General features: G+C 50.7%; 1 protein-coding gene across 1 annotated transcript in view; it reads right to left on the reverse strand.

Annotated features, from left to right (window-relative positions):
* Positions 1–27,744, reverse strand: part of LOC140387770 (uncharacterized) — a 50,988-nt gene that overhangs the window by 14,118 nt on the left and 9,126 nt on the right. Inside the window, exon 2 of the mRNA XM_072471322.1 lies at positions 4,253–4,587. Within this exon, the coding sequence (XP_072327423.1) occupies positions 4,253–4,410 (158 nt within the window). The 5' untranslated portion in view covers positions 4,411–4,587. The remainder of the gene's footprint in view (positions 1–4,252; positions 4,588–27,744) is intronic.

Genomic DNA, 27,744 nt, shown 5'->3' on the forward strand with positions numbered 1-27,744 from the left:
TCTGTACCTCCTGGATCTTAGCTTCGTGGGCCTTCTGCGTGATCCCGAGTCCTTCAATTGCCGAAAGCATAGGCGCCAACATCTCTTTGCGCATCTCCTCGCGCTGCTCCTCGAAGCAGCGCTTGATGAACTCCTGCAGCTCCCCTTTGTCCCTGGCTGCCGCCATTTTGTTTTCTTTCCCTCGCTTCTCCCGTTGCTCCAGTGCCGCTCCTTTGGCCGTTACACTTCTGGTCCGTTTCATAGAAGTTGGCAGTGTTTGCTTCACCAGTCTGCCCCAAAAAGTCTATGGAAACTCCTGAAAAAGGTCTGAGAGTCGGCTCCAGACGGGAGCTGCCGAATGCGCGACCTACTCCTCCATGGCCGCCACCAGAAGCCTCGTCCCTGCTTCTTCAATGGCCCTGGTGTGGTAGTATGTATTAGGGGTCATGTGGGACTGGAAGCCCTAATGTCATTGGCTGACAGATCCCGGGTCCTGGTTGGCCGTTGACCTCTAGCTCCGCCCTGAAGGCGGAGTATAAGAAGCCGGAGTCCTCCCCTGCAGGCCATTCTACTATCGAGCTGCGGGGGAACAGACACGCTTAATAAAGCCTCATCGACTTCACTCTATTTGTCTCACAGAGTCTTTGTGCGCTACAATTTATTAAGCGTGCCTAAAAAGGACTATGGAGCTCAGGATCATCCCGGAATGCCTGAGGATCAGCCCCCACGCAGTGAACACGGCAGCAGCCTTCAAGCACTGGCAGACTTGTTTCGAGGCCTACCTCAGAACGGCCACCGGCCGGGTCACAGAAGACCAAAAACTACAGGTCCTGCACTCGAGGTTAAGCACGGAGATTTTCTCCCTCATCGAAGACGCGGAGGATTTCCAGACGGCGTTCGCAGCACTGAAAAGTCTCTATGTCCGCCCAGTTAACCAAATCTACGCTCGCTACCAGCTCGCGACGAGACGGCAAAGTCCCGGAGAATCGATGGACGAATTCTACGCCGCGCTGGTGATTTTGGGACGAGCCTGCAGCTGCCCTTCGGTGAACGCAAATGAACACACGGACATGTTAATGCGCGATGCTTTTGTGGCAGATATGAATTCCTCCCAAATCCGCCAAAGACTTCTAGAAAAAGAGTCGCTAGGACTCTCAGAGGCACGGGCCCTAGCAGCCTCCCTAGACGTGGCTATGCGTAATACCCGCGCCTACGGCCCCGACCGCGCGGCAGCCAATTGGGCTCCGTACGTACCCGTCGCGACAAACCCACCCCCCCCCCCCGGACACCCCACAGGCTTGCGCGGTCCAAACGCCAAGTCGCACCGGGGGCGCCCGCTGCTATTTCTGCGGCCAGGCGAAACACCCCCAGCAGCGCTGCCCGGCCCGCGCAGCAATCTGCAAGAGCTGCGGGAAAAAGGGCCATTTCGCGGTTGTGTGCCGGTCCCGCGAGGTCGCCGCTGTCCCGGGAGAACAGGGAGCCCTGCACGCCGCTTACGCTCCCCAAACCCCCCAGCGCCCCATGTACGACCCGCAGGCGCAGCCACTCTGGGTTCCGACCACCGCGGTCCCGGGAGAACAGGGAGCCCTGCACGCCGCTTACGCTCCCCAACCCGCCCCCCCCCCCCCCGTCCCCACGTATGACCCGCCGGCGCTACCAATTTGGGTCCCGACCACCGCTGTCCCCAGAGATGAGGGAGCCCCGCGCGGTCCTAACGCTCCCCAACCCCCCCAGCGCCCCATGTGCGACCCGCAGGCGCAGCCATTTTGGGTCCTGGCCACCACGAGGGGAGGAAGGGCGCCGCCATCTTGGACCACCCCAGACCTGTACGACGCATGGGGGCGTCCATTTTGTCCACCCCCGGAGGGTGCGCACCTGATTAAGGCTTCCCACCCCTTTGAACGCCTTAGTCTGGATTTCAAAGGGCCCCTCCCCTCCACCGACCGCAACACATACTTCCTTAATGTGGTGGACGAATACTCCCGCTTCCCATTCGCCATTCCCTGCCCTGACATGACCGCGGCCACAGTCATTAAAGCCCTGAACACCATCTTCACACTGTTCGGTTGCCCCGCATACGTCCACAGCGACAGGGGGTCCTCTTTCATGAGTGACGAGCTGCGCCAGTTCCTGCTCAGCAAGGGCATAGCCTCAAGCAGGACGACCAGCTACAACCCCCGGAGGAACGGGCAAGTAGAGAGGGAAAACGGCACGGTCTGGAAGACCGTCCTACTGGCCCTACGATCCAGGGACCTCCCAGTTTCACGGTGGCAGGAGGTCCTCCCGGACGCTCTCCACTCCATCCGGTCGCTATTGTGTACGAGCACTAATCAAACGCCTCATGAGCGTCTCCTTGTCTTCCCTAGGAAGTCCTCCTCTGGAACGTCGCTGCCCACCTGGCTGGCGGCCCCAGGGCCCATCTTGCTCCGAAAGCATGTGCGGGCACACAAGGCGGACCCGGTGGTCGAAAGGGTTCACCTCCTCCACGCGAACCCGCAGTACGCTTACGTGGAGCACCCCGACGGCCGACAGGACACGGTCTCCCTGCGGGATCTGGCGCCCGCCGGCAACACACACCCCCCTGACACCATTCACCCAACCCCCCCCTTCCTGCCACCGCCGCACCCCGCGACCGCCCCCTTCCCAGGAGGATCGGTTCCCCTCCCCTCAGGCCCAAACAAGAATAAAGCCCGAGCTGAAACCGTAAGGCCCCCGGAGACGACAACACCGGAACAAGAATCACCACCACCACCGGGGCCGAGGCGATCGACACGGACGACCAGACCGCCCGACCGACTCGTGGCGTCGATCTAAATCAATATATGGACTTTTCACAAGAACATTTTGCTTTTCTCCCGATACCTTCTGTAAATAATTGAAACAGGACAAAATTGTACATACTGTATTGCCATATGAATGTTTTCCTCCCAGGACCAGCCCTGTAAACCCTTACCACCATACGAAGCATCACCCCGCCGGGTTCATTTTTGACAAGGGGTGAATGTGGTAGTATGTATTAGGGGTCATGTGGGACTGGAAGCCCGAATGTCATTGGCTGACAGATCCCGGGTCCTGGTTGGCCGTTGACCTCTAGCTCCGCCCTGAAGGCGGAGTATAAGAAGCCGGAGTCCTCCCCCGCAGGCCATTCTACTATCGAGCTGCGGGGGAACAGACACGCTTAGTAAAGCCTCATCGACTTCACTCTATTCGTCTCACGGAGTCTTTGTGCGCTACACCTGGTAGATCTTTTCACAGTTGTTCCCTCTGCTGCTAGAATTCACCTTTGATAGAGTCAAGCCAGATTCAAGCTTTAAGCTTGCCCTTCCCCCGCCTGCATGCTGGAAGAGGCCCTCGTCCACTGCTGCAGCTCAAGCCAAATCTTTCACTGTTTCTGCCGGGTCTGGTAGCCAAAAGACACACCACTCCTGGGGGGCACTGTCAGGGGAATGCTGCAACCTTCTTCCCACACCGGGAAATGTCAAACAAATGCCGTGGGGGCCCTGTAAAAGAGCCCAAAAGTCCGTTCCAAGCGGGAGCTGCCGAATATGCGACCTAGCTCTGCATAGCCGCACCCGGAAGTCCAATCTTTATACCAAAGGCCTTTTTTCAGAAAGTGGATACGATTATTTCGGACTTTGTATGGGCAGGGAAGGTGCCGAGGGTGGAGAGGACCCTGCTACAGAGGCAGAGGCAGCCTGGGGGGATTGACATTGCCGAACTTGCTTCACTATTATTGGGCGGCGAATGAGGACAAGGTGCAGCGTTGGTGGGAAGGAGAAGCGGTAGAATGGGTTAGAATGGAGGAGGAATCTTGTAAGGGGTCTAGTTTCAGGGCTATGGTGACGCAGCATTGCCAATGGATCCGAATAGGTATTCAGGGAGCCCGATGGAGCAGTCCACGGTGAAGATGTGGAATCAGTTGAGGAGGCATTTTAGGGTGGAAGGGCTGTCGGTGCTAATGCCGCTTGTGCGCGAATCATGGATTTTAGCCAGGGGGAAAAGATAGTGTATACAGGAGGTGGAGGGAAGTGGGGCTGGTCAAGGTTAGGGATCTGCATTTGGAGGAAGGGTTTGCCAGTCTGGAGGAGCTAAGGGAGAGGATAGAGCTGCCGAGGGGGTGTGAATTCAGGTAGCAGCTTGATTGGGTGACCTGTACAACTTCCTGCGATTAGAGAAGATAAAGTATGAGTTAAGGGACTCTGCAGAGGAGTTTGAAAACAGACAGAAAAAAATAAATCCTTAGATTAATTCAAGCAATAAGAAAGGTTGTTACCGTGAAGCTTGGAGTTTTTCTGTATCTTTCTTCTGTTCAGCTGTAGCAGTGCAAACTGATTTTGTGGAACTTTCAGTAACAAGAGCTTCAGAATGGCCACAAATATCATTTAAGCTGGATTTTGAATTTGGTAGTTGACAGTACTTGAGTGCTTCCATGTCATGTTTGAATCTCTTCACTCCTTGTCGAGTTACTTTGATTGTTTTTCCCTCTGTAGAATGTTTCAATGTTCTTAATCCTATTTGTCTTTATTTTGATGGTGGTTTAATTTCCAGTATCCCTAAAAATATATCACTCACTAGAAATCTAGTTTTCGGCATCAGTTTTGAGCAGAGCTGAAAGAGAGAAAAATCAATTACTTAGAACATATAATCTACTTATGACATGGATCAATTAATTCATTTGTTATAATTTTTTTATGGGATATGGGCATCACTGTGATGCACTATCAATTACGACGAGCCGAGAGTAGAGAGGAATCGAGGCTTTATTACAGAGATGTGTGGCCTCCTACAGCTGCTGCCGAAATGGCTGCAGTTCGGAGAGCACACAAATTTATACTCCGCCTACTGGGCGGAGCCATCAGGCAGGGATCTACCCTCGTACCTGTAGTACAGGGGCCTTACCGTAATACCCTTGTATGCAGTGCAGTATATACAATATAATACAACAGTGGTGACTACCACATTCACCCCCTGTTAAAAATGAGTCCAGTGGGGGATGGAAAACTATTTACATACAGGTTATCATTAAAATTTCAGAGAAGGTTACAAATTTAGATGGTCGGGCGCCTTGATCCGTTGTTGAGAGCGCCGCAGTGCTGGTGGCGAGTCAGGCGTCGGCTCGTTCGTCGGTGACTCCGGAAGCGTGTCAACATCCTCTTCATCCCCGGGTGGGACCAAGGGGAGGACGGATTGTCCTGGAGCGGGGGCTGTAGTTGGGTGCGCTGGGGGAAGGGAGGGTGGCGCCAGGGCAGAGGGGGGGTTGTGGGGACCCAGCTAGTCCCAGGTCCCTGAGGGAGACTGTGTCTTAGCGGCCGTCGGGGTACGCTACGTAGGCGTACTGTGGGTTTGCGTGGAGTAGCTGTACCCTCTCAACCAACGGGTCCGCCTTGTGGAGCCGCACGTGCTTGCGGAGGAGAACGGGTCCTGGAGCTGCCAGCCATGTTGGGAGCGAAACCCCGGAGGTGGACTTCCTGGGGAAGGCAAAGAGACGTTCATGGGGGGTTTCGTTAGTCGCCGTGCACAGGAGCGACCGAATGGAGTGAAGTGCGTCGGGGAGGACCTCCTGCCAGTGGGAGGCCAGGAGATTTCTGGACCGTAGGGCCAGCTGAACGGCCTTCCAGACCATCCCATTCTCCCGCTCCACCTGCCCGTTTCTCCAGGGGTTGTAGCTGGTCGTCTTGCTCGAGGCAATGCCCCTGTTGAGCAGGTACTGGCGCAGCTCATCGCTCACAAATGAGGATTCCCGGTCGCTGTGGACGTAGGCGGGGAAACCGAACAGAGCGAAAATGGTGTTGAGGGCTTTGACGACGGTGGCAGACATCATATCGGGGCATGGGATGGCGAAGGGGAATCTGGAATATTCATCGACCACATTGAGAAAATACGTGTTGCGGTCAGTGGAGGGGAGGGGCCCTTTGAAGTCCACGCTGAGACGTTCAAATGGGCGGGAGGCCTTCACCAGGCGCGCATGGTCTGGCCTGTAGAAGTGCGGTTTACACTCCGCGCAGACCTGGCAGTCTCTGGGGACAGCCCTGACTTCCTCGATGGAGTAGGACAGATTGCGGGCCTTAATGAAGTGATAAAAGCGGGTGATCCCTGGGTGACAGAGATCGGCGTGCAGGGTCCGGAGTCCATCCACTTGTGCGCTGGCACATGTACCTCGGGACAGGGCATCAGGGGGTTCGTTGAGCTTAGCGGGGCGATACAAAATCTCGTAATCAAAGGTGGAGAGCTTGATCCTCCACCACAAGATCTTATCATTTTTGATCTTACCCCGCTGTGTGTTGTTAAACATGAAGACAACCGACCGTTGGTCTGTGAGAAGGATGAATCTCCTGCCGGCCAGGTAATGCCTCCAGTGCCGCACAGCTTCAATGGTAGCTTGGGCCTCCTTTTCGACAGAGGAGTGCCGAATTTCGGAGGCATGGAGGATGCGGGAAAAGAATACCACAGGCCTGCCTGCCTGGTTGAGGCTGGCGGCCAGAACGACGTCTGATGCATCGCTCTCGACTTTGAAGGGGAGCGTCTCGTCGACCGCGTGCATCGCGGCCTTGGCGATGTCGGCCTTGATACGGCTGAAGGCCTGGTGAGTCTCGGCCGTCAGTGGGAAACCGGTGGAGTGGTTGAGTGGGCGGGCTTTGTCCGCATAGTTAGGGACCCACTGGGCGTAGTACGAAAAGAACCCCAGGCATCGTTTGAGGGCCTTGGGGTAGTGGGGGAGGGGGAGATCCATGAGGGGGCGCATGCTATCGGGGTCTGGCCTAGAACTCCGTTCTGAACCACATAGCCGAGGATGGCTAATCGGTTCGTGCTGAACACACACTTCTCCTTGTTGTAGGTTAGGTTGAGGAGTTTGGCGGTGTGGAGAAATTTGGAAAGGTTAGCGTCGTGGTCCTGCTGGTCGTGGCCGCAGATGGTGACGATATCCAGGTACGGGAAAGTGGCCCGCAGTCCGTACCAGTTAACCATTCGGTCCATCTCCCGTTGGAAGACTGAGACCCCGTTAGTGATGCCGAAGGGAACCCTAAGGAAATGGTAAAGGCGGCCGTCCGCTTCAAACGCCGTGTACGGACGGTCTGCCTAGCGAATGGGGACTGGTGGTAGGCAGATTTCAGGTCCACTGTCGAGAAGACCCAGTACTGTGCAATCTGATTGACCATATTAGATATGCGTGGGAGGGGGTACGCATCGAGCTGCGTGTACTGATTGATGGTCTGACTGTAGTCAACGACCATCCTGTTTTTCTCCCCCGTTTTCACCACTACCACCTGGGCTCTCCAGGGGCTGTTGCTGGCCTCGATGATGCCTTCCCGCAGCAGCCGCTGGACCTCAGACCTGATGAAGATCCTCTCCTGGCGCTGTACCGTCTGCTCCTGGTGGCGACGGGTTTGCAATCCGGGGTGACATTTGCAAACAGAGAAGGCGGGTCGACCTTAAGGGTCATGTGGCCGCATACAGTAACGGGTGGTAGGGGCCTGCCAAATATCAGGGTTAGGCTTTGGAGGTTGCACTGGAAGTCCAGGCCAAGTAGCAAGGCAGTGCAGAGGTTGGGGAGGACGTAGAGCCGGAAGCCGCTGAATTCTACACCCAGGATGGTGAGGGTGGCGATGCAGTACCCCCGGATCGCCATGGAGTGGGATCCGGAGGCCAGGGAGATTCTTTGGTTAATGGGGTGTACCGCGAGGGAGCAGTGCCTTACCGTATCGGGGTGGATGAAGCTCTCAGTGCTCCCGGAGTCCAGAAGGCAGGATATCTCATGCCCGTCGACCTTCACCTTTGTCGACGCGGTCGCGAGGTTGTGCGGTCGGGACTGGTCGATCATGACGGAGGCGAAACCCGACTGGTCATCGGCGGTTGTAGGCGATGAGCGGCCCAATGAGGTGCCCAAACACGTCTCTGATTAGCAGCTTAGAATGTTCAGCGGCCGAATCGGCCTGGCAATCACAGTCTCTCACCAGAGCGAGCAGGGCACGCCAGAAATCTTCCACAGACTTCCCGGGAAGTTGGTGCTGCGTGGACAGGAGGTGCCTGGCGTAGATCTTGTTGGTCTGCTGAGCGTAGTTCTCCTTCAGTAGAGTCATGGCCTCTGCATAGGTAGGCGCATCCTGGATGAGGGGAAAGACATCGGAGCTCAGCCGCATGTACAGAATCTGGAGCTTCTGTGCTTCTGGGGTTGGGTCTGTTGCAGATCCGATGTATGCTTCAAAGCAAGCTAGCCAATGTGCAAAGTCCTTTTTGGCGTTGGCTGCTTGAGGATGCAGCTGCAGGCGATACGGCTTGATGCGGAGATCCACCTTTATAAAATCTCTGTGTAATAAATTGATGCACTATCAATTACGAGACGAGAGTAGAGAGTAATCGAGGCTTTATTACAGAGATGTGTGGCCTCCTACAGCTGCCGCCGAAATGGCTGCAGTTCGGAGAGCACACACATTTATACTCCACCTACTGGGCGGAGCCAGCAGGCAGGGATCTACCCCCGTACCTGTAGTACAGGGGCCTTACCGTAATACCCTCGTATGCAGTGCAGTATATACAATATAATACAACAGTGGTGACTTCCACACACTGGAAAATGGTATTTGTTTTCCATTTATAATTACCTTTGATAAGATGGAAGTGAGCTACCTTCTTGAAATACTGCAGTCCATCTGGTGCAGGCACATCCACAGTTTGCTGGGAAGGAAGTTGCAGGATCCCACCACAGTGAAGAAACAGCAATATAGTTCCACTTGTAGGTGGTGGTGTTCCCATGCATCTGCTGCCCTTTTCCTTCTGTGTAGCAGTGGTCACAGGTTTGGAAGTTACTGCCGAAGCATGTTTGGTGAGTGGCCACAATGCATCTTGTATATAGTACACAATTGCTGCCACTGTGTGTTGGTGATGGAGGGTGTGAATGTTTAAGTTGGTGGATGGGGTGCCAATATAGCAGGCTACTTTGTCCTGGCTGGTGTTGAGCTTCTTGAGTGTTGTTGGCACTGCACTCATCCAGGCAAGTGGAGAGTATTCCATCAGACTCTTGACTTGTGCCTTGTAGATGGTCGGCATGCTTTGAGGAGTCAGGAGATGAGTTACTTGCCTCAGAATTCCAAGTCTCTGACATTTTCTTGCACCTACAGTATTTATATGGCCACTCCATAGAATCATAGAACCCCTACAGTGCAGGAGACCATACGGCCCATCAAATCCGTACTGACCCTCCGAAAGAGCACCCCACCAAGGCCCACTCTCCCATCCTATCCCTGCAACCCACGATCCCACATAACCTTTTGGACACTACGAACAATTTAGCATGGCCAATCCACCTAACCTGCACATCATTGGACTGTGGGAGGAAACTGGAACACCCGGAGGAAATCCACGCAACACTGGGAGAACATACAGACTCCATACAGCCAGTCACCTGAGACTGGAATTGAACCCGTTCTCTGGTGCTGTGAGGTGGCAGTGCTAACCACCACGCCACTCCAGTTAGGTTTCAGGTTCGGGAGGTGGGGCTTCACTGAATTTCAAGGGGAGATGATTAAATTCTCTCTTGTTGAAGATGGTCATTGCCTTATGTGGCGCACACTAGTTGTCAGTTATCAACCCAAACCTGAATGTTGTCCATGTCTTGCTGCATATGGCACAGACTGCATCAATATGGGATTGATGCTGAGCATTTTACAATCATCAGCGAACATCTCCACTTCTGAGCTTATGATGATGGAAGTTTATTGATCAAGCAGCTGAAGTTGGTTGGGTTTAGGATACTACCTCAAGGAACTCCTGCAACAATGTCCAGGGACTAAGATGAGTGGTCCCTAACAACCAAAACCATCTTCCTTTGTATTAGATACGACTTCAACCAGTGGAGAGTTTCCCCTGATTCGCATTGACTTTAGTTTTGCTAGGGCTCCTTGATGCTATACTCAATCAAATGCTGCTTTCATGTCAAGGGCAGTCACTTTCACCTCCCTTCTTGAGTTCAGTTCTTTTGTCCATGTATGGACCAAGGCTGTAATCCGGTCAGGAGCCGAATGGTCCTGCCAGAACCAGCTGAGCAACAGTGAACAAGTTATTGCTGAGTAAATGTCACTTGATGGCAATGTTGACAACACCTACCATCATTTTGCTGATGGTCAAGATTTGGATTTGGATTTGGATTTTTGTTTATTGTGACGTGTACCAAGGTACAGTGAAAAGTATTTTTCTGCGAGCAGCTCAAAAGATCATTAAGTACATAAAAAGAAAAGGAAACAAAAGAAAATACATAATAGGGCAACACAAGGTACACAATGTACACAAAAGGAAATAAAAGAAAATATATAATAAGGCAACACAAGGTACACAATGTAACTAGATAACACCGGCAACGAGTGAAGCATACAGGGGTGTATTGTTAATCAGGTCAGTCCATAAGAGGGTCATTTAGGAGTCTGGTAACAGTGGGGAAGAAACTGGTTTTGAGTCTGTTCAGGTGTGTTCTCAGACTTCTGTATCTCCTGCCCAATGGGAGAAGTTGGAAGAGTGAGTAAGCCAGGTGGGAGGGGTCTTTGATTATGCTGCCCACTTTCCCCAGGCAGTGGGAGGTGGAGATGGAGTCAATGGATTGGAGGCAGGTCCGTGTGATGGACTGGGCTGTGTTCATGACTCTTTGAAGTTTCTTGCGGTCTTGGGCCGAGCAGTTGCCATACCAGGCTGTGATGCAGCCAGATAGCATGCTTTCTATGGTGCATCTGTAAAAGTTGGTAAGAGTTAATGTGGCCATGCCGAATTTCCTTAGTTTCCTGAGGAAATATAGGCGCTGTTGCGCTTTCTTGGTGGTAGCGCCGACGTGGGTAGACCAAGGCAGATTTTTGGAATTTGAAACTGCTAACCATCTCCACCTCGGCCCCGTTGATGCTGACAGGGGTGTGTGCAGTACTTTGCTTTCTGAAGCCAATGACCAGCTCTTTAGTTTTGCTGGCATTGAGGGATAGATTGTTGGCGCTGGACCACTCCACTAGGTTCTCAATCTCCCTCCTGTATTCTGACTCGCGTTATTTGAGATCCAGCCCACTATGGTCGTATCATCAGCAAACTTGTAGATGGAGTTGGAACCAAATTTTGCCACGCAGTCGTGTGTGTACACGGAGTATAGTTGGGGGCTAAGTACGCAGCCTTGCGGGGCCCCGGTATTGAGTACTATTGTGGAGGAAGTGTTGTTGTTTATTCTTACTGATTGTGGTCTGTGGGTTAGAAAGTTGAGGAACCAGTTGCAGAGTGAGGAGCCAAGTCCTAGGTTTTGCAGCTTTGATATGAGAGGAGGCTGATGGGGTAATAATTGGCTGGATTGGATTTGTCCTGTGTTTTGTAGACAGGACATACTGCGGCAATTTTCCATGTTGCCGAGTAGATGCCAGTGTTGGCATTGTTCTGGAACAGCTTGATTAGGAGCATAGCTAGTTCTGGAGCACAGGTTCAGTACTATAGCCAGGATGTTGTCAGGGCCCATAGGCGTTGCAGATTCCAGTGCCTTCAGCCACTGATTAATATCACATGGAGTGAATCGAATTGGCTAAAGATTGGCACCTGTGATTTGGGGGATCAATTACACTGATACCAATAGCTTACATTTTTAACATGTGATTTGTTGCTGTCCTAACAACTAAAAAATTCAAAACTACTCTGTTGGAACTCCATTTATGACTTGTTTGATAAATACACTGCTTGTTATGGAACTAAGCCAAGGGGATCAAGAAAAGTCTCAGTTTTAGCACACAATCTGCACTGAGTTAGCGCAATTTAGCTGTGGCAGTAATAAGCACACTACAGTAGATTTATCACTCCTGGATGGCAAAGTTGTGAAATTACCCCAGTCTCCCAATCTAGGGCACTATCCAATGACTTCTGCTGCATGTGTTTGGACATAGCATGAGGATGTTATTGTGGTTGTCTGTGATAATCCCTCTGGTTAAATAACCTAATGAAATTCACTGCCTAGGTTCACATAGGAGGCACAGGGGTGGGAGTGTGATTATCTGGCATCCAAGGGTCTTTATCCACTGTGGTTCAGCTGCTCTGGGAGAGGAGAAAATGGTTGTTACATTTAATCCAGTAAATTATATGTAGGGTAGTCAGCAGCAGCTCTCAAAGCACTTCCAAAACCAAAGTTAGATTGCGCCAAGGATTAGCACTGAGTCCTTTCCTCGTTCTGATTGACATGATGTTTTAACTGGGCAAGTGAGATGGTAACTGGCATGGAAATGATGTTTGCAGATGACATTTGAGTTATGAGATGGAGTTGATAAGAACATGAGTGAACATCTGGAGAACTAGAGAAAAGCACTGGAAGACAGGAGTATGATGATTGGTAAATCAAAGATCCAATTGATGGAATGTCAATTTGAGCCTAGGAAAGAGGATCAGAGTGAAGATGTAAAAATTATGAGCCGAAACTTCCATTTTCAGCAGGTGTCTCGATCGCTGCCTGAAAAATCAGTGAGACACCAACACTGTTTCTGAGGAGGAAGGCTCACTATACCTTCTGCCCATCAGGCAGTTTAGTGGACAGTGGTGGGTCTTCCTCCAGACTGAGGACCCTAGAAGACGACTTCCCATCCACCAAAGTTGCCATCCAATTAGAGGCTGGTAGTTCTGCACTCGGTAGCGTCACAAAAGGGGCCATGGCTGCTGCTGGAACAACACCCTGGAGTACCAGGAACACAGAGGGACCCAGGAAAAAGATAAGTGCTGTTGGGGAGTGTCGGAGTTTGGGGGCAGAGGCAATAAGGATCAGCAGCAAGGGCAGGGTGGGCGGCTGCCCCATGTTCATGAGCCTTGATTACGCAGATTACTGCAAATCAAGAGACCCCACCTCTCCAGCTGGCATGCAGCCATGATAGTTTTACCAGTCATGCAGCCCACATGTTGGCAGGACATATGTGGAATTGGGAAGATTGCAGCAGGGGCAGGAAGAGACCCTTAAGTGATCAATAATTGGCCACTTCAGGGATTCAAATGAAGGCAAGGCAGAAAGGTAGACCATGGACCTTCCCACCCAGAACTTACTTCCAGTGGAGGTGGGAAGGTTCCAATACCAACCTACCGAATTCTCATGCAAGCCTGCCCATCACCTTCTCATCGCCACAGGGACAATAGATTTCAGCCTATGGGGTACACTGGAGGAAATTAATAGTTTCAAGTACATAGGTCATGGGGGGTGGCAATTTTGAACCCGTGTTAGCCGTGCTTGGGATCGCCGATGCGAGCGCAAAATCTAGAGACAATCAGAAAATACAAATCTCATCGGGAGATTGAGAGTTTTGATTCTGAACCCCACTTGCCAGTGGAGTAACATGAAAAACACCATGGGAGCCCAGGGACCACATTTTAGAACATTTCCGTGTCATTACAAAATTAACCCACCTCCCTCCACCCACTGGCGCCGGGGTGACATCACGCAGGCGCCATTTGCAACAGCTTTATAAAAACGTAACCTGGCGACCTTACCCCTTAAGGGGATATTGGAGGTGAGTGGTCAGGTCACCCTCACCTTTTTGAAACTAGTCACAGAGGGGGCAATGAAAGGACGCGGGGGACACAGAAAAGATCAACTCGGGGCTGGGGGTGGGGGCTGGGGATCAGTATCGCCATCTCGGGGGAGGGGTCGCTCAAAGTCCATACCTTCCCTTTATGTCGGGGCATTCCTTGGTTTAAAGGGGTCTGGCAGCTGGTATGTACACAGCGCTTCCTATATCCTCCTAGCTGGGCTTGTGCTGATATCACCGCTGAGGGAGTGTCCTTCCAGAGTGGGAGCAGGAAAGTGTGGAAGCAGGTGACTACAGAGCGTCAGCACTGGGGGCGATTGTGAGGTTCTTGGGTGGGGGTCCCATGAGAGGCCAGGCTTCAAGGGAAGACTGTGGGACTCAGGAAAGGGCCCCCCCTCCCCCCCCGCCGCCGCCGCCTCAAGAGGTCTGAAGACCCTCCCAATGGGGGGAGGACGACTGCTGTGAGATTTGAAACCCACACTCAGGCAGCAGTGTGAGGACAAAGGGATAAGCTGCGTGGAAGGTTGGGCCCACTGATTGTGGAGGTTTGACTGTCAGGGATTAGTGTCAGGGGAGAAGGCTGTTCCAGATGGATGGCTCATTGAATCTTCAGCCCTTGTGAGCTGATGGAATGGGGGTGCCATCCAAGGATGAGGTTGACCTGCTAATTTCAGTCTTCACACGACTTAAGGATGATATCCGGGCAACAGGAAGGGATGACATCGGTGCTATGGAGGATAAGGTTGAATCCATATGGGTGGAAATCAGGAATAGTAAGGCGAAAAAGTCACTGATAGGAGTAGTCTATAGGCCACCAAATAGTAACATTATGGTGGGGCAGGCAATAAACAAAGAAATAACTGATGCATGTAGAAATGGTGCAGCAGTTATCATGGGGGATTTTAATCTACATGTCGATTGGTTTAACCAGGTCAGTCAAGGCAGCCTTGAGGAGGAGTTTATAGAATGTATCCGCGATAGTTTCCTAGAACAGTATGTAATGGAACCTACGAGGGAACAAGCGGTCCTAGATCTGGTCCTGTGTAATGAGACAGGATTGATTCAGGATCTCATAGTTAGGGGTCCTCTCGGAAGGAGCGATCACAATATGGTGGAATTTAAAATACAGATGGAGGGTGAGAAGGTAAAATCAAGCACTAGTGTTTTGTGCTTAAACAAAGGAGATTACAATGGGATGAGAGAAGAATTAGCTAAGGTAGACTGGGAGCAAAGACTTCAGAGTGAAACAGTTGAGGAACAGTGGAGAACCTTCCAAGTGATTTTTCACAGTGCTCAGCAAAGGTTTATACCAACAAAAAGGAAGGATGGTAAAAAGAGGGAAAATCGACCGTGGATATCTAAGGAAATAAGGGAGAGTATCAAATTGAAGGAAAAAACATACAAAGTAGCAAAGATCAGTGGGAAACTAGAGGACTGGGAAATCTTTAGGGGGCAACAGAAAGCTACTAAAAAAGCGATAAAGAAGAGTAAGATAGATTATGAGAGTAAACTTGCTCAGAATATAAAAACAGATAGTAAACGTTTCTACAAATACATAAAACAAAAAAGAGTGGCTAAGGTAAATATTGGTCCTTTAGCGGATGAGAAGGGAGATTTAATAGTGGGAGATGAGGAAATGGGTGAGGAACTGAACAGGTTTTTTGGGTCGGTCTTCACAGTGGAAGACACAAATAACATGCCAGTGACTGATGGAAATGAGGCTATGACAGGTGAGGACCTTAAGAGGATTGTTATCACCAAGGAGGTAGTGATGGGAAAGCTAATGGGGCTGAAGGTAGACAAGTCTCCTGGACCTGATGGAATGCATCCCAGAGTGCTAAAAGAAATGGCTAGGGAAATTGCAAATGCAATGGTGATAATTTACCAAAATTCACTAGACTCTGGGGTGGTCCCGGCGGATTGGAAATTAGCAAACGTGACACCACTGTTTAAAATAGGAGGTAGGCAGAAAGCGGGTAATTATTGGCCAGTGACCTTAACTTCCGTAATAGGGAAGATGCTGGAATCTATCATCAAGGAAGAAATAGCAAGGCATCTGGATGGAAATTGTCCCATTGGGCAGACGCAGCATGGGTTCATAAAGGGCAGGTCGTGCCTAACTAATTTAGTGGAATTTTTTGAGGACATTAACAGTGCGGTAGATAATGGGGAGCCAATGGATGTGGTATATCTGGATTTCCAGAAAGCCTTTGACAAGGTGCCACACAAAAGGTTGTTGCATAAGATAAAGATGCATGGCATTAAGGGGAAAGTAGTAGCATGGATAGAGGATTGGTTAATTAATAGAAAGCAAAGAGTGGGGATTAATGGGTGTTTCTCTGGTTGGCAATCAGTAGCTAGTGGTGTCCCTCAGGGATCAGTGTTGGGCCCACAACTGTTCACAATTTACATAGATGATTTGGAGTTGGGGACCAAGGGCAATGTGTCCAAGTTTGCAGGCGACACTAAGATAAGTGGTAAAGCAAAAAGTGCAGAGGATACTGGAAGTCTGCAGAGGGATTTGGATAGGCTAAGTGAATGGGCTAGGGTCTGGCAGATGGAATACAATGTTGACAAATGTGAGGTTATCCATTTTGGTAGGAATAACAGCAAAAGGGATTATTATTTAAATGATAAAATATTAAAACATGCTGCTGTGCAGAGAGACCTGGGTGTGCTAGTGCATGAGTCGCAAAGAGTTGGTTTTCAGGTGCAACAGGTGATTAAGAAGGCAAATGGAATTTTGTCCTTCATTGCTAGAGGGATGGAGTTTAAGACTAGGGAGGTTCTGCTGCAATTGTATAAGGTGTTAGTGAGGCCACACCTGGAGTATTGTGTTCAGTTTTGGTCTCCTTACTTGAGAAAGGACGTACTGGCACTGGAGGGTGTGCAGAGGAGATTCACTAGGTTAATCCCAGAGCTGAAGGGGTTGGATTACGAGGAGAGGTTGAGTAGACTGTAACTGTACTCGTGGAATTTAGAAGGATGAGGGGGGATCTTATAGAAACATATAAGATTATGAAGGGAATAGATAGGATAGATGCGGGCAGGTTGTTTCCACTGGCGGGTGAAAGCAGAACTAGGGGGCATAGCCTCAAAATAAGGGGAAGCAGATTTAGGACGGAGTTTAGGAGGAACTTTTTCACCCAAAGGGTTGTGAATCTATGGAATTCCTTGCCCAGTGAAGCAGTAGAGGCTCCTTCATTAAATGTTTTTAAGATAAAGATAGATAGTTTTTTGAAGAATAAAGGGATTAAGGGTTATGGTGTTCGGGCCGGAAAGTGGAGCTGAGTCCACAAAAGATCAGCCATGATCTCATTGAATGGTGGAGCAGACTCGAGGGGCCAGATGGCCTACTCCTGCTCCTAGTTCTTATGTTCTTCTGTTAACCTCAGTCGGTGTGAGAATCAAACCCACGCTGTGGGCGTCGCTCCGCATCATGATCCAGCCGTCTAGGCAATTGAGCTATCCAACCCCCAAATCCCAATGAGTATAGGTCCAGTGTGTCTTACCTTCCCTTATGAGACAACTCCTCCATCCCAGGACATCTTCAAATAAGTTTAATAAATTTGTCAAACACAATTTAAAACCATATTGACTGAGCCTGATTGTATTATGATTTTCTAAAGTGTCTTGCTACTATCTGCTTAATAATGGATTCTAGCATTTTCCCAATGACAGATGGTAGACAAACTAGCCCATAGTTCTTACTTTCTGACTCCCTCCTTTTTTGAATAGTGGTATTGTATTTGTGGGTTTTCGATCCACTAGGACCTTTCCAGAATCTAAATAATTTTGGAAGTTTACAAACAATACATCCACTACCTCTGTTTTTGTATTTCAACTTGACTTTTCCTTACTCCCAAATAACCTCCTACTGGTACCTCATGTGCTACTCGTAACACCTCCTTTCTATACCCTACCGGCAATATCGCTTGATGAACATCTGCCCACTTTTCCTCCGCCTGCATATGTAAAGGTCTCCATTTTCTTATTAAGATATCATTTTTAAGGTAATAATGTTCTGGTATACACTCAGTATCCTCTCCCATGTATACTTTCTGATACACCTGTTTTATTTCTATATCTCTCTGTTGTAACTCTGCCAACTTTCCTGAACTAAAAATATCCATCTCATCCTCCACCTGTTCTTGTTTGTTTCCAACCATCTGATCAAAAATTGTTTCTGAACTTCAACTTTATCTTCACTCTCTGATTTCTCCTCTTGTCTTCACCTGTGACTTTGCGACCTTGTTACTACACAATCAGGAAAAATCCCAGGATATTCGTCCTTCAACAATTCAGTTGCTTGATTTTTCACTGGCTTATCAACCACAGTAGGCATCGCTCCCACCTGTGATCCAGCTATCTCATCACCCAAGATAAACTGTATTCCTGAACAAGATAATTTCTCTATTACTCCTACTACCATTTCACCACTCATTCACTGGACTCTCCAACCTCACTTTATATAATGGAATACCACTCTTCTCACCCTGGATTCCAGGTATTACCACCTTTTCTGGCAATATTCCCCCCAAACTACATAACTCCTCATCTCTTACCATCAAAGATTGGCATGCTCCCGTATCTCTTAAAATTTTGACTTCTTTACCTACTCCTCCTGGTATACATGAGTAAACTCTACCCACGCAAGAAAGTCCTTTCAAGAGATCTGGCACCTTCTTATCAATCCCCTCTTGATCAGGCTGCACATTCTTTTGCACCTCCTTCACTTCAATTGGACTTTCCTTTACCACATTAACAAATCCCACTGGCTTATCCTGTTTTACTACATCAGCCTTCCCTGTGATTTTCTTAAATTTCTAAACCCTTGTCTGTAGGCTTCAGGCACTAGTTCATATGCACCTGAGATGGATTTTTTCACCTCCTCGTACGTCCCAGATACCCCCTCTGATAGTGACGCAAACACTTCACTCGCTCTACCTACAGCTTTATTTGAATCAGTAATACCTACATGTGCTATGGCCATTTCATTTGTTTAGCCACCTTCTCAAATGAAATGAAAATGGCTTCTACATCCTTCTCATCAAACCTTGGCAATGCTTGGACATATTTAAATAGATCCCCACCAAGCCTTAGACTATGAAGCTCTTGCTCTTTCTCACTATCCTCATCACTATACTCAGACTGTATTTTGAGTTCACTAATCCAACCCAATCATGAAATATAGACTTTAGACTTCCGGGTGCGGCGATGACCAGCTGAGTCGCACGTTTCGGCAGCTCCCTGTGAAACGGACTTTTGGGCTCTTGATAGGATCCCCAACGGCAATTTTGACGGCTAAAAACACTGTGCGGTAAACCAGAAGGGAATCCCCCCTGGATACGGATGGAAAAAGGAGGAGAGAGTGGCCAGATTGCAGTGGATCCTTTAGAACAGCGGCAAGGAAGGCAAGCAAAAACCAAGATGGCGTCGGAAGGTGGCAGTTTAACATGGGGCCCTGAACAACAAGAGTTCTTGAAATGCTGTGTGGAAGAGATCAAAAAGGAAATGAAGAAAAAGCTGTTGGCCCCGATACTACAGGCGATCGAAGGGCTAAAGGAGGAACAATAGACCCAGGAGCGGGAGCTTCGGGTCGTGAAGGCAAAGGCAGCCGAGAATGAGGACGATACACAGGGCCTGGTGGTGAAGACGGAGATGCAGGAGGCACATCAGAAACGATGTGTGGAAAGGTTGGAGGCACTGGAAAACAACGCAAGGAGGAACAACCTGAGGATTCTTGGTCTTCCTGAAGGTGCGGAGGGAGCGGACGTCGGGGCATATGTGAGCACGATGCTGCACTCGTTAATGGGAGCGGAGGCCCCGGCGGGTCCATTGGAGGTGGAGGGAGCATACCGAGTGATGGCGCGAGGACCGAGAGCAGGAGAAATTCCCAGAGCCATAGTGGTGAGATTCCTCCGTTTTAAGGATAGAGAAATGGTCCTTAGATGGGCGAAGAAAACTCGGAGCAGTAAATGGGAGAACGCGGTGATCCGCGTTTATCAAGACTGGAGTGCAGAGGTGGCGAGAAGGAGGGCGAGCTTTAATCGGGCCAAGGCGGTGCTTCATAAAAAGAAGATAAAATTTGGAATGCTGCAACCGGCAAGACTGTGGGTCACATATCGAGGGAGGCACCACTACTTTGAGACGGCGGATGAAGCATGGACTTTTATTGTGGAAGAAAAACTGGAATGAGCGGGTTATTAAAAAGAACGTTCGAACAAAGTGGTGGGGCGAATGTGGGGGGCAAAGAGGGGTTTTATGTACTAATCCTGCGATGTGGTAACTTTTCTCTCTCCCACAGGTGGTGATGGGGGGAGGAGGGGAGGTGGAGGAGATGGGGCGTTGGCCATTGGGGGCGGGGCCAAGGGAGAAGCGCGGGCTTGGTTCCCGCGCTATGATAATCATGGCGGGAATAGAGAAGCAGGAAGGAGGGGGCGTCGCACGGTGCGAGCCGAGGTCACGGGGGGAAGCCGAGGTCAGCCAGAGTTTGCTGACTTCTGGGAGCAACATGGGGGGAGTAATTACGCTAGCGGGGGATCTAGCGGGGGGGGGGGTGGGAGGGGGGAATTACTGGGTTGCTGCTGGTGGGGAGAGGGGGGAGCTGGTATGGGAGAGGATGGGCGGGGGGGCACCGCCTGGGGGAGATACAGCTGCGTGGGAACCGGGTGAGGAGCTGGAAAAAGGTGATGGCTAATCGACATGGGGGGGGGGGGGGGGGGGGGGGGGGTAGGAAGCCCCCCAACTCGGCTGATCACGTGGAACGTGAGAGGGCTGAACGGGCCGATAAAGAGGGCACGGGTACTCGCACACCTTAAGAAACTTAAGGCAGATGTGGTTATGTTACAGGAAACGCACCTGAAACTGATAGACCAGGTTAGGCTACGCAAAGGATGGGTGGGGCAGGTGTTCCATTCGGGGCTAGATGCAAAAAACAGGGGGGTGGCTATATTAGTGGGGAAGCGGGTAATGTTCGAGGCAAAGACTATAGTGGCGGATAACGGGGGCAGATACGTGATGGTGAGTGGCAAACTACAGGGGGAGACGGTGGTTTTGGTAAACGTATATGCCCCGAACTGGGATGATGCCAATTTTATGAGGCGGATGCTAGGACGCATTCCGGACCTAGAGATGGGAAAGCTGATAATGGGGGGAGATTTTAATACGGTGTTGGAACCAGGGCTGGATAGGTCGAAGTCCAGGACTGGAAGGAGGCCGGCAGCAGCCAAGGTACTTAAAGATTTTATGGAGCAGATGGGAGGTGTAGACCCGTGGAGATTTAGCAGACCTAGGAGTAAGGAGTTCTCGTTTTTCTCCTATGTCCATAAAGTCTACTCGCGAATAGACTTTTTTGTGCTGGGAAGGGCATTGATCCCAAAGGTGAGGGGAACGGAGTATACGGCTATAGCCATTTCGGATCACGCTCCACACTGGGTGGACTTGGAGATAGGGGAGGAAACAGGAGGGCGCCCACCCTGGAGAATGGACATGGGACTAATGGCAGATGAGGGGGTGTGTCTAAGGGTGAGGGGGTGCATTGAAAAGTACTTGGAACTCAATGATAATGGGGAGGTCCAGGTGGGAGTGGTCTGGGAGGCGTTGAAGGCGGTGGTTAGAGGGGAGCTGATATCAATAAGGGCACATAAAGGGAAGCAGGAGAGTAAGGAACGGGAGCGGTTGCTGCAAGAACTTTTGAGGGTGGACAGACAATATGCGGAAGCACCGGAGGAGGGACTGTACAGGGAAAGGCAAAGGCTACATGTAGAATTTGACTTGCTGACTACAGGCACTGCAGAGGCACAATGGAGGAAGGCACAGGGTGTACAGTACGAATATGGGGAGAAGGCGAGCAGGTTGCTGGCACACCAATTGAGGAAAAGGGGAGCAGCGAGGGAAATAGGGGGAGTGAGGGATGAGGAAGGAGAGATGGAGCGGGGAGCGGAGAGAGTGAATGGAGTGTTCAAGACATTTTATAAAACCGGATGGATTCCCAGTCGAATTCTATAGAAAATATGTGGACTTGCTCGCCCCGGTACTGACGAGGACCTTTAATGAAGCAAAGGAAAGGGGACAACTGCCCCCGACTATGTCTGAAGCAACGATATCGCTTCTCTTAAAGAAGGAAAAGGACCCGCATTGTAGCGGCAATGAGAATAGAGGAATGTGTCCCGGGGGTGGTCCACGAGGACCAAACTGGGTTTGTGAAGGGGAGACAGCTGAACATGAATATACGGAGGTTGTTAGGGGTAATGATGATGCCCCCACCAGAGGGAGAAACGGAGATAGTAGTGGCGATGGATGCCGAGAAAGCATTAGATAGAGTGGAGTGGGATTATTTGTGGGAGGTGTTGAGGAGATTTGGTTTTGGAGAGGGGTATGTTAGATGGGTGCAGCTGTTGTATAGGGCCCCAGTGGCGAGCGTGGTCACGAATGGACGGGGATCTGCATATTTTCGGCTCCATAGAGGGACAAGGCAGGGATGCCCTCTGTCCCCATTATTGTTTGCACTGGCGATTGAGCCCCTGGCGATAGCGTTGAGGGGTTCCAAGAAGTGGAGGGGAGTACTTAGGGGAGGAGAAGAGCACCGGGTATCTTTGTATGCGGACGATTTGCTACTATACGTGGCGGACCCGGCGGAGGGGATGCCAGAAATAATGCGGATACTTGGGGAGTTTGGGGATTTTTCAGGGTATAAATTGAACATGGGGAAAAGTGAGTTGTTTGTGGTGCATCCAGGGGAGCAGAGTAGAGAAATAGAGGACCTACCGTTGAGGAAGGTAACAAGGGACTTTCGTTACCTGGGGATCCAGATAGCTAAGAATTGGGGCACATTGCATAGGTTAAATTTAACGCGGTTGGTGGAACAGATGGAGGGGGATTTCAAGAGATGGGATATGGTATCCCTGTCAATGGCAGGGAGGGTGCAGGCGGTTAAGTTGGTGGTCCTCCCGAGATTCCTCTTTGTGTTTCAGTGCCTCCCGGTGGTGATCACGAAGGCTTTTTTTAAAAGGATTGAAAAGAGCATCATGGGTTTTGTGTGGGCCGGGAAGACCCCGAGAGTGAGGAAGGGATTCTTACAGCGTAGCAGGGATAGGGGGGGGCTGGCACTACCGAGCCTAAGTGAGTATTATTGGGCCGCTAATATTTCAATGGTGAGTAAGTGGATGGGAGAGGAGGAGGGAGCGGCGTGGAAGAGATTAGAGAGGGCGTCCTGTAGGGGGACTAGCCTACAGGCTATGGTGACAGCCCCATTGCCGTTCTCACCGAGGAACTACACCACAAGCCCGGTGGTGGTGGCTACACTGAAGATTTGGGGACAGTGGAGACGGCATAGGGGAAAGACTGGAGCCTTGGGGGGGTCCCCGATAAGAAACAACCATAGGTTTGCCCCGGGGGGAATGGATGGGGGATATGGAATGTGGCAAAGAGCAGGAATAACGCAACTGAAAGATCTGTTTGTGGATGGAAAGTTCGCGAGTCTGGGAGCGCTGACCGAGAAATATGGGTTGCCCCAAGGGAATGCATTCAGGTATATGCAACTGAGGGCTTTTGCGAGGCAACAGGTGAGGGAATTCCCGCAGCTCCCGACACAAGAGGTGCAGGACAGAGTGATCTCAAAGACATGGGTGGGGGATGGTAAGGTGTCAGATATATATAGGGAAATGAGGGACGAAGGGGAGACTATGGTAGATGAACTAAAAGGGAAATGGGAAGAAGAGCTGGGGGAGGAGATCGAGGAGGGATCTGTGGGCAGATGCCCTAAGCAGGGTAAACTCGTCGTCCTCGTGTGCCAGGCTAAGCCTGATTCAGTTTAAGGTATTACACAGGGCACATATGACTGGAGCACGGCTCAGTAAATTTTTTGGGGTGGAGGATAGGTGTGCGAGGTGCTCGAGAAGCCCAGCGAATCATACCCATATGTTTTGGTCATGCCCGGCACTACAGGGGTTTTGGATGGGGGTGACAAAGGTGCTTTCAAAAGTAGTAGGAGTCCGGGTCGAACCAAGCTGGGGGTTGGCTATATTTGGGGTTGCACAAGAGCCGGGAGTGCAGGAGGCGAGAGAGGCCGATGTTTGGACCTTTGCGTCCCTAGTAGCCCGGCGCAGGATATTGCTAATGTGGAAAGCAGCCAAGCCCCCGGGGGTGGAGACCTGGATAAATGACATGGCGGGGTTTATAAAGCTAGAGCGGATTAAGTTCGTCCTAAGGGGGTCGGCTCAAGGGTTCACCAGGCGGTGGCAGCCGTTCGTCGAATACCTCGCAGAAAGATAGACGGAATGGGAAAAAGAAGGCAGCAGCAGCAGCCCAGGATCGGGGGGGGGGGGGGGGGGACCAGAAGGACTCTCAGGGTTGTTAATATATACTGTATAGTATGTATAGGTCGTTGCTACAGATAATTATATATTGGACTGTTAAATTATATTTTTGGAGAGTGTTACTTGTGACAAGGCAGTTGCCAATTAGGGCTAGTTTTCATTTTTGTTATTTATTATTTATTCATTTTTTGTTTATAAAATAGGTCATTGTTATTTGTGTTGTTATAATATTGTGTAAAGGATGCACAATGTACTGTGTTGGTTGACCAAAAATTTTCAATAAAATATTTAATAAAAAAAAGAAATATAGACTTTAATCCGATGAGCCCCCAATCTATTATGGGCCAGGGCTTAGAAACTCCAAAGTGTATTATGAAGCTCACCTGACCTATAACTTTTATGTTGAATTTGGCTAGGATGAGCACAAGAGCCGTCACTTCAGGTGTGATTCATCAGACTTCCTAGGCGCTTTTATCAAAACAAAGTTTATTAAAAGAATGTAGTTAACATATATTTTTTTGTTTGCACAGAGTGCTGAATTTGGGTGCATTTGAGTGCTATAGTGAGAGTTTGGTGACTGAGGGAGTGCTGAATTTGGGTACATTTGAGTGCTATAGTGAGAGTTTGGTGACTGAGGGAGTGCTGAATTTGGGTGCATTTGAGTGCTATAGTAAGAGTTTGGTGACTGAGGGAGTTTTCTACATTTCCTCAAAAAAAGTGAAGGGAGCCGGGAGTTTACAGAGTCTGCAGCTGACTAGGAGCAGAGTCGGAGGGCGGAGTTCCAGTTGCTCCAAAATGCAGCAATATTCTGTAAGGTCAGAGGGGATGGAGGCTAGGGCAGTTGCATGCTCCTCCTGTAGGATGTGGGTGGTGAGGGATACCACCGGTATCCCCGCTGACTATACCTGCGGGAAGTGCACCCAACTCCAGCTCCTCAGAGGCCGTGTTAGGGAACTGGAGCTGGATGATCTTCAAATCATCCGGGAGGCAGAGGGGGTAATAGAGAAGAGTTACAGGGAGGTAGCCACACCCAAGGTACAGGACAAGAGTAGCTGGGTTACAGTCAGGGGAAAGAAAACGAATGGGCAGACAGTGCAGGGATCCCTCATTGCCGTTCCCCTTCAAAACAAATATACCGTTTTGGATGCTGTTGGGGGGGATGACCTACCGGGGGAAGGCCCTAGCGGCCAGGTCTCTGGCACTGAGCCTGGCTCTGTGGCTCAGAAGGGAAGGGGGGAGAATAGAAAAGCAATAGTGACAGGAGACTCAATGAATAGGGGAATAGATAGGAGATTCTGTGGTCGCAAGCGAGACTCCCGGAAGGTATGTTGCCTCCCGGGTGCCAGGGCCAGGGATGTCTCGGATCAAGTCTACAGGATTCTTCTCTTTTTTTCTTTTCCACGTTATCAGCCGGATTGGAGGGGCTCTCCCCCGACTAGCCATCTATTTTCTGGGCCAGTCCCATGTCCACGCCTCTCTCACCCTCCAGTCCCCCAGACAGGGGATCCCCGTCTCGACCACCTCCTCTGTGTCCCATTCCTTTTCGGCCAGTGCAGCAGCAACCCTTTCCCCCCCCCCCTCCCCCCCCCCCCCCCCCCCCCGCTAGACCCCTGTCTAGCTTTTTTGCTCCCCCCATGTCACTCCCGTAAGTCAGCTGACACCTGCTGACCCCGGCTTCCCCCGCCGTCCCATTGACCTCCCCGTGTGGGAGTCTCCCAATCCCTCTGGCGCAGCTCCTGTCGCGGCCTTGTCTCTCTCCCCCAGCCCATATAACATTTCATGTGCGTGATTGACCCCCTATATACAACAACCATCACACATCAAACCTCAAACATCCCCCCCACCCTCACAAACCCTCAGTTAGAGTCCAACTTTTCGGTTTGTATAAAGGTCCACGCCTCTTCAGGCGTTTCGAAGTAATAGTGTTGGCCCTTGTATGTGACCCACAGTCGCGCTGGCTGCAGCATTCCGAATTTCACTCCTCTCCGGTGCAACACCGCTTTGGCCCGGTTGAAACCCGCTCTCCGCTTTGCCACCTCCGTGCTCCAGTCCGGGTATATTCGGATCCTTCATTGTCCCACTTACTGCTCCGCTCCTTCTTGGCCCATTTCAGGACCAACTCTCTGTCCGTGAACGGGTGAAACCTCACCACCATCGCCCTTGGCGGCTCGTTTGCCTGGGGCTTCCTTGCCAGCACCCGGTGTGCCCCATCCAACTCCAGCGACCTCGAAGGGGCCTCCGCGCCCATCATCGCTCCAAGCATCGTGCTTGCGTATGCCCCGGCATCAGCCCCCTCCACTCCTTCAGGGAGACCCAGGATCCGCAGATTCTTTCTCTTCGACCTGTTCTCCAGGTCTTCGAGTCTTCCCGCCCACCTCTTGTGTAGCGCCTCGTGTTGCTCCACTCTCACCGCCAGGCCCAAGAGCTCGTCCTCGTTCTGGCTGACTCTTTCCTCTACCTCCTGGATCTTAACCTCGTGGGCCTTCTGGGTGATCCCGAGTCCTTCAATTGCCGAAAGCATAGGCGCCAGCATCTCTTTGCGCATCTCCTCGCGCTGCTCTTCGAAGCAGCGCTTGATGAACTCCTGCAGCTCCCCTTTGTCCCTGGCCGCCGCCATTTTGTTTTTTTACCCTGCTTCTCCCGTTGCTCCAGTGCCACTTTTCTGGCCGTTGCACTTCGGGTCTGTTTCATAGGCGTTGGAGGGGGACCTTCTCTTCCCTTCCCCATGGGTTTTTGTCGAAAAAAGTTCCGTTGGGGCTCCTCTAGCGAGCCCGAAAGTCCGTGGTAGCTGGAGCTGCCGACTCGTGCGGCTTAGCTCCGCATCGCCGCACCCGGAAGTCAGTCTACAGGATTCTTAAGGGGGAGGGGGAGCAACCAGAAGCCGTGGTGCACATAGGCACCAATGACATAGCTAAGAAAAGGGATGAGGATCTAAAAAGTGATTTTAGGGAATTAGGTTGGAAGCTAAGGAGCAGGACAAGCAGAGTAGATCTCAGGATTGCTACCGGTGCCACGTGCAAGTGAGGCAAGGAACAGAGAGCGAGTGCAGCTGAACACATGGCTACAGGGCTGGTGCAGGAGGGAAGGCTTCAGATATGTGGATCATTGGAATATCTTCTGGGGAAGGACGGATTGCACCTAAACTGGAGGGTCACCAATATCCTGGGTGGGAGGTTTGCTAGGGCTCTTCGGGAGGGTTTCAACTAGTTTGGCAGGGGGATGGGAACCAGAGCTATGGATCAGAGGATAGGGTAGCTGTTGAACGGCAGAAATAGTATGCAGCAAGTCTGTGAGGAAGGATAGACAGTTGATAGGGCAAAGTTGCACTCAGTGGAATGGGTTAAAGTGTGTCCGTTTTAATGCAAGGAGTGTCAGGAATAAGGGAGATGAACTTAGAGCATGGATCGGTACTTGGAACTAAGATGCTGCGGCCATTACGGAGACATGGATTTCACAGGGGCAGGAATGGTTGTTAGATGTTCCGGGGTTTAGATATTTTAAGAAGAATAGTGAGGGAGGTAAAAGAGGAGGGGGGGTGACACTGTTAATTAGGGAGTGCACCACAGCTGCAGAAAAGGAGGTAGTTGAGGAGGGTGTGTCCACTGAGTCAGTATGGGTGGAAGTCAGAAACAAGAAAGGAGCAGTCACTTTATTGGGAGTTTTCTATAGACCCCCCAATATAGGCAGAGAGATAGAGGAACAGATTGGGCGTCAGATCGTGGAAAAGTGCAGAAGTAACAGAGTTGTTGTCATGGGTGACTTCAACTTCCCTAATATTGACTGGAACCTCCTTAGTGCAAATGGTTTGGACGGAGCAGATTTTGTCAGGTGTGCACAGGAAGGATACCTGATTCAATATGTAGATAGGCCGACTAGGGGGGAGGCCATATTGGACTTGGTGCTCAGCAACGAACCAGGCCAGGTGTCAGATGTCTCGG

The sequence above is a fragment of the Scyliorhinus torazame genome, chromosome 1 (assembly GCF_047496885.1).
Source record: "Scyliorhinus torazame isolate Kashiwa2021f chromosome 1, sScyTor2.1, whole genome shotgun sequence".
Classification (NCBI taxonomy): domain Eukaryota; kingdom Metazoa; phylum Chordata; class Chondrichthyes; order Carcharhiniformes; family Scyliorhinidae; genus Scyliorhinus; species Scyliorhinus torazame.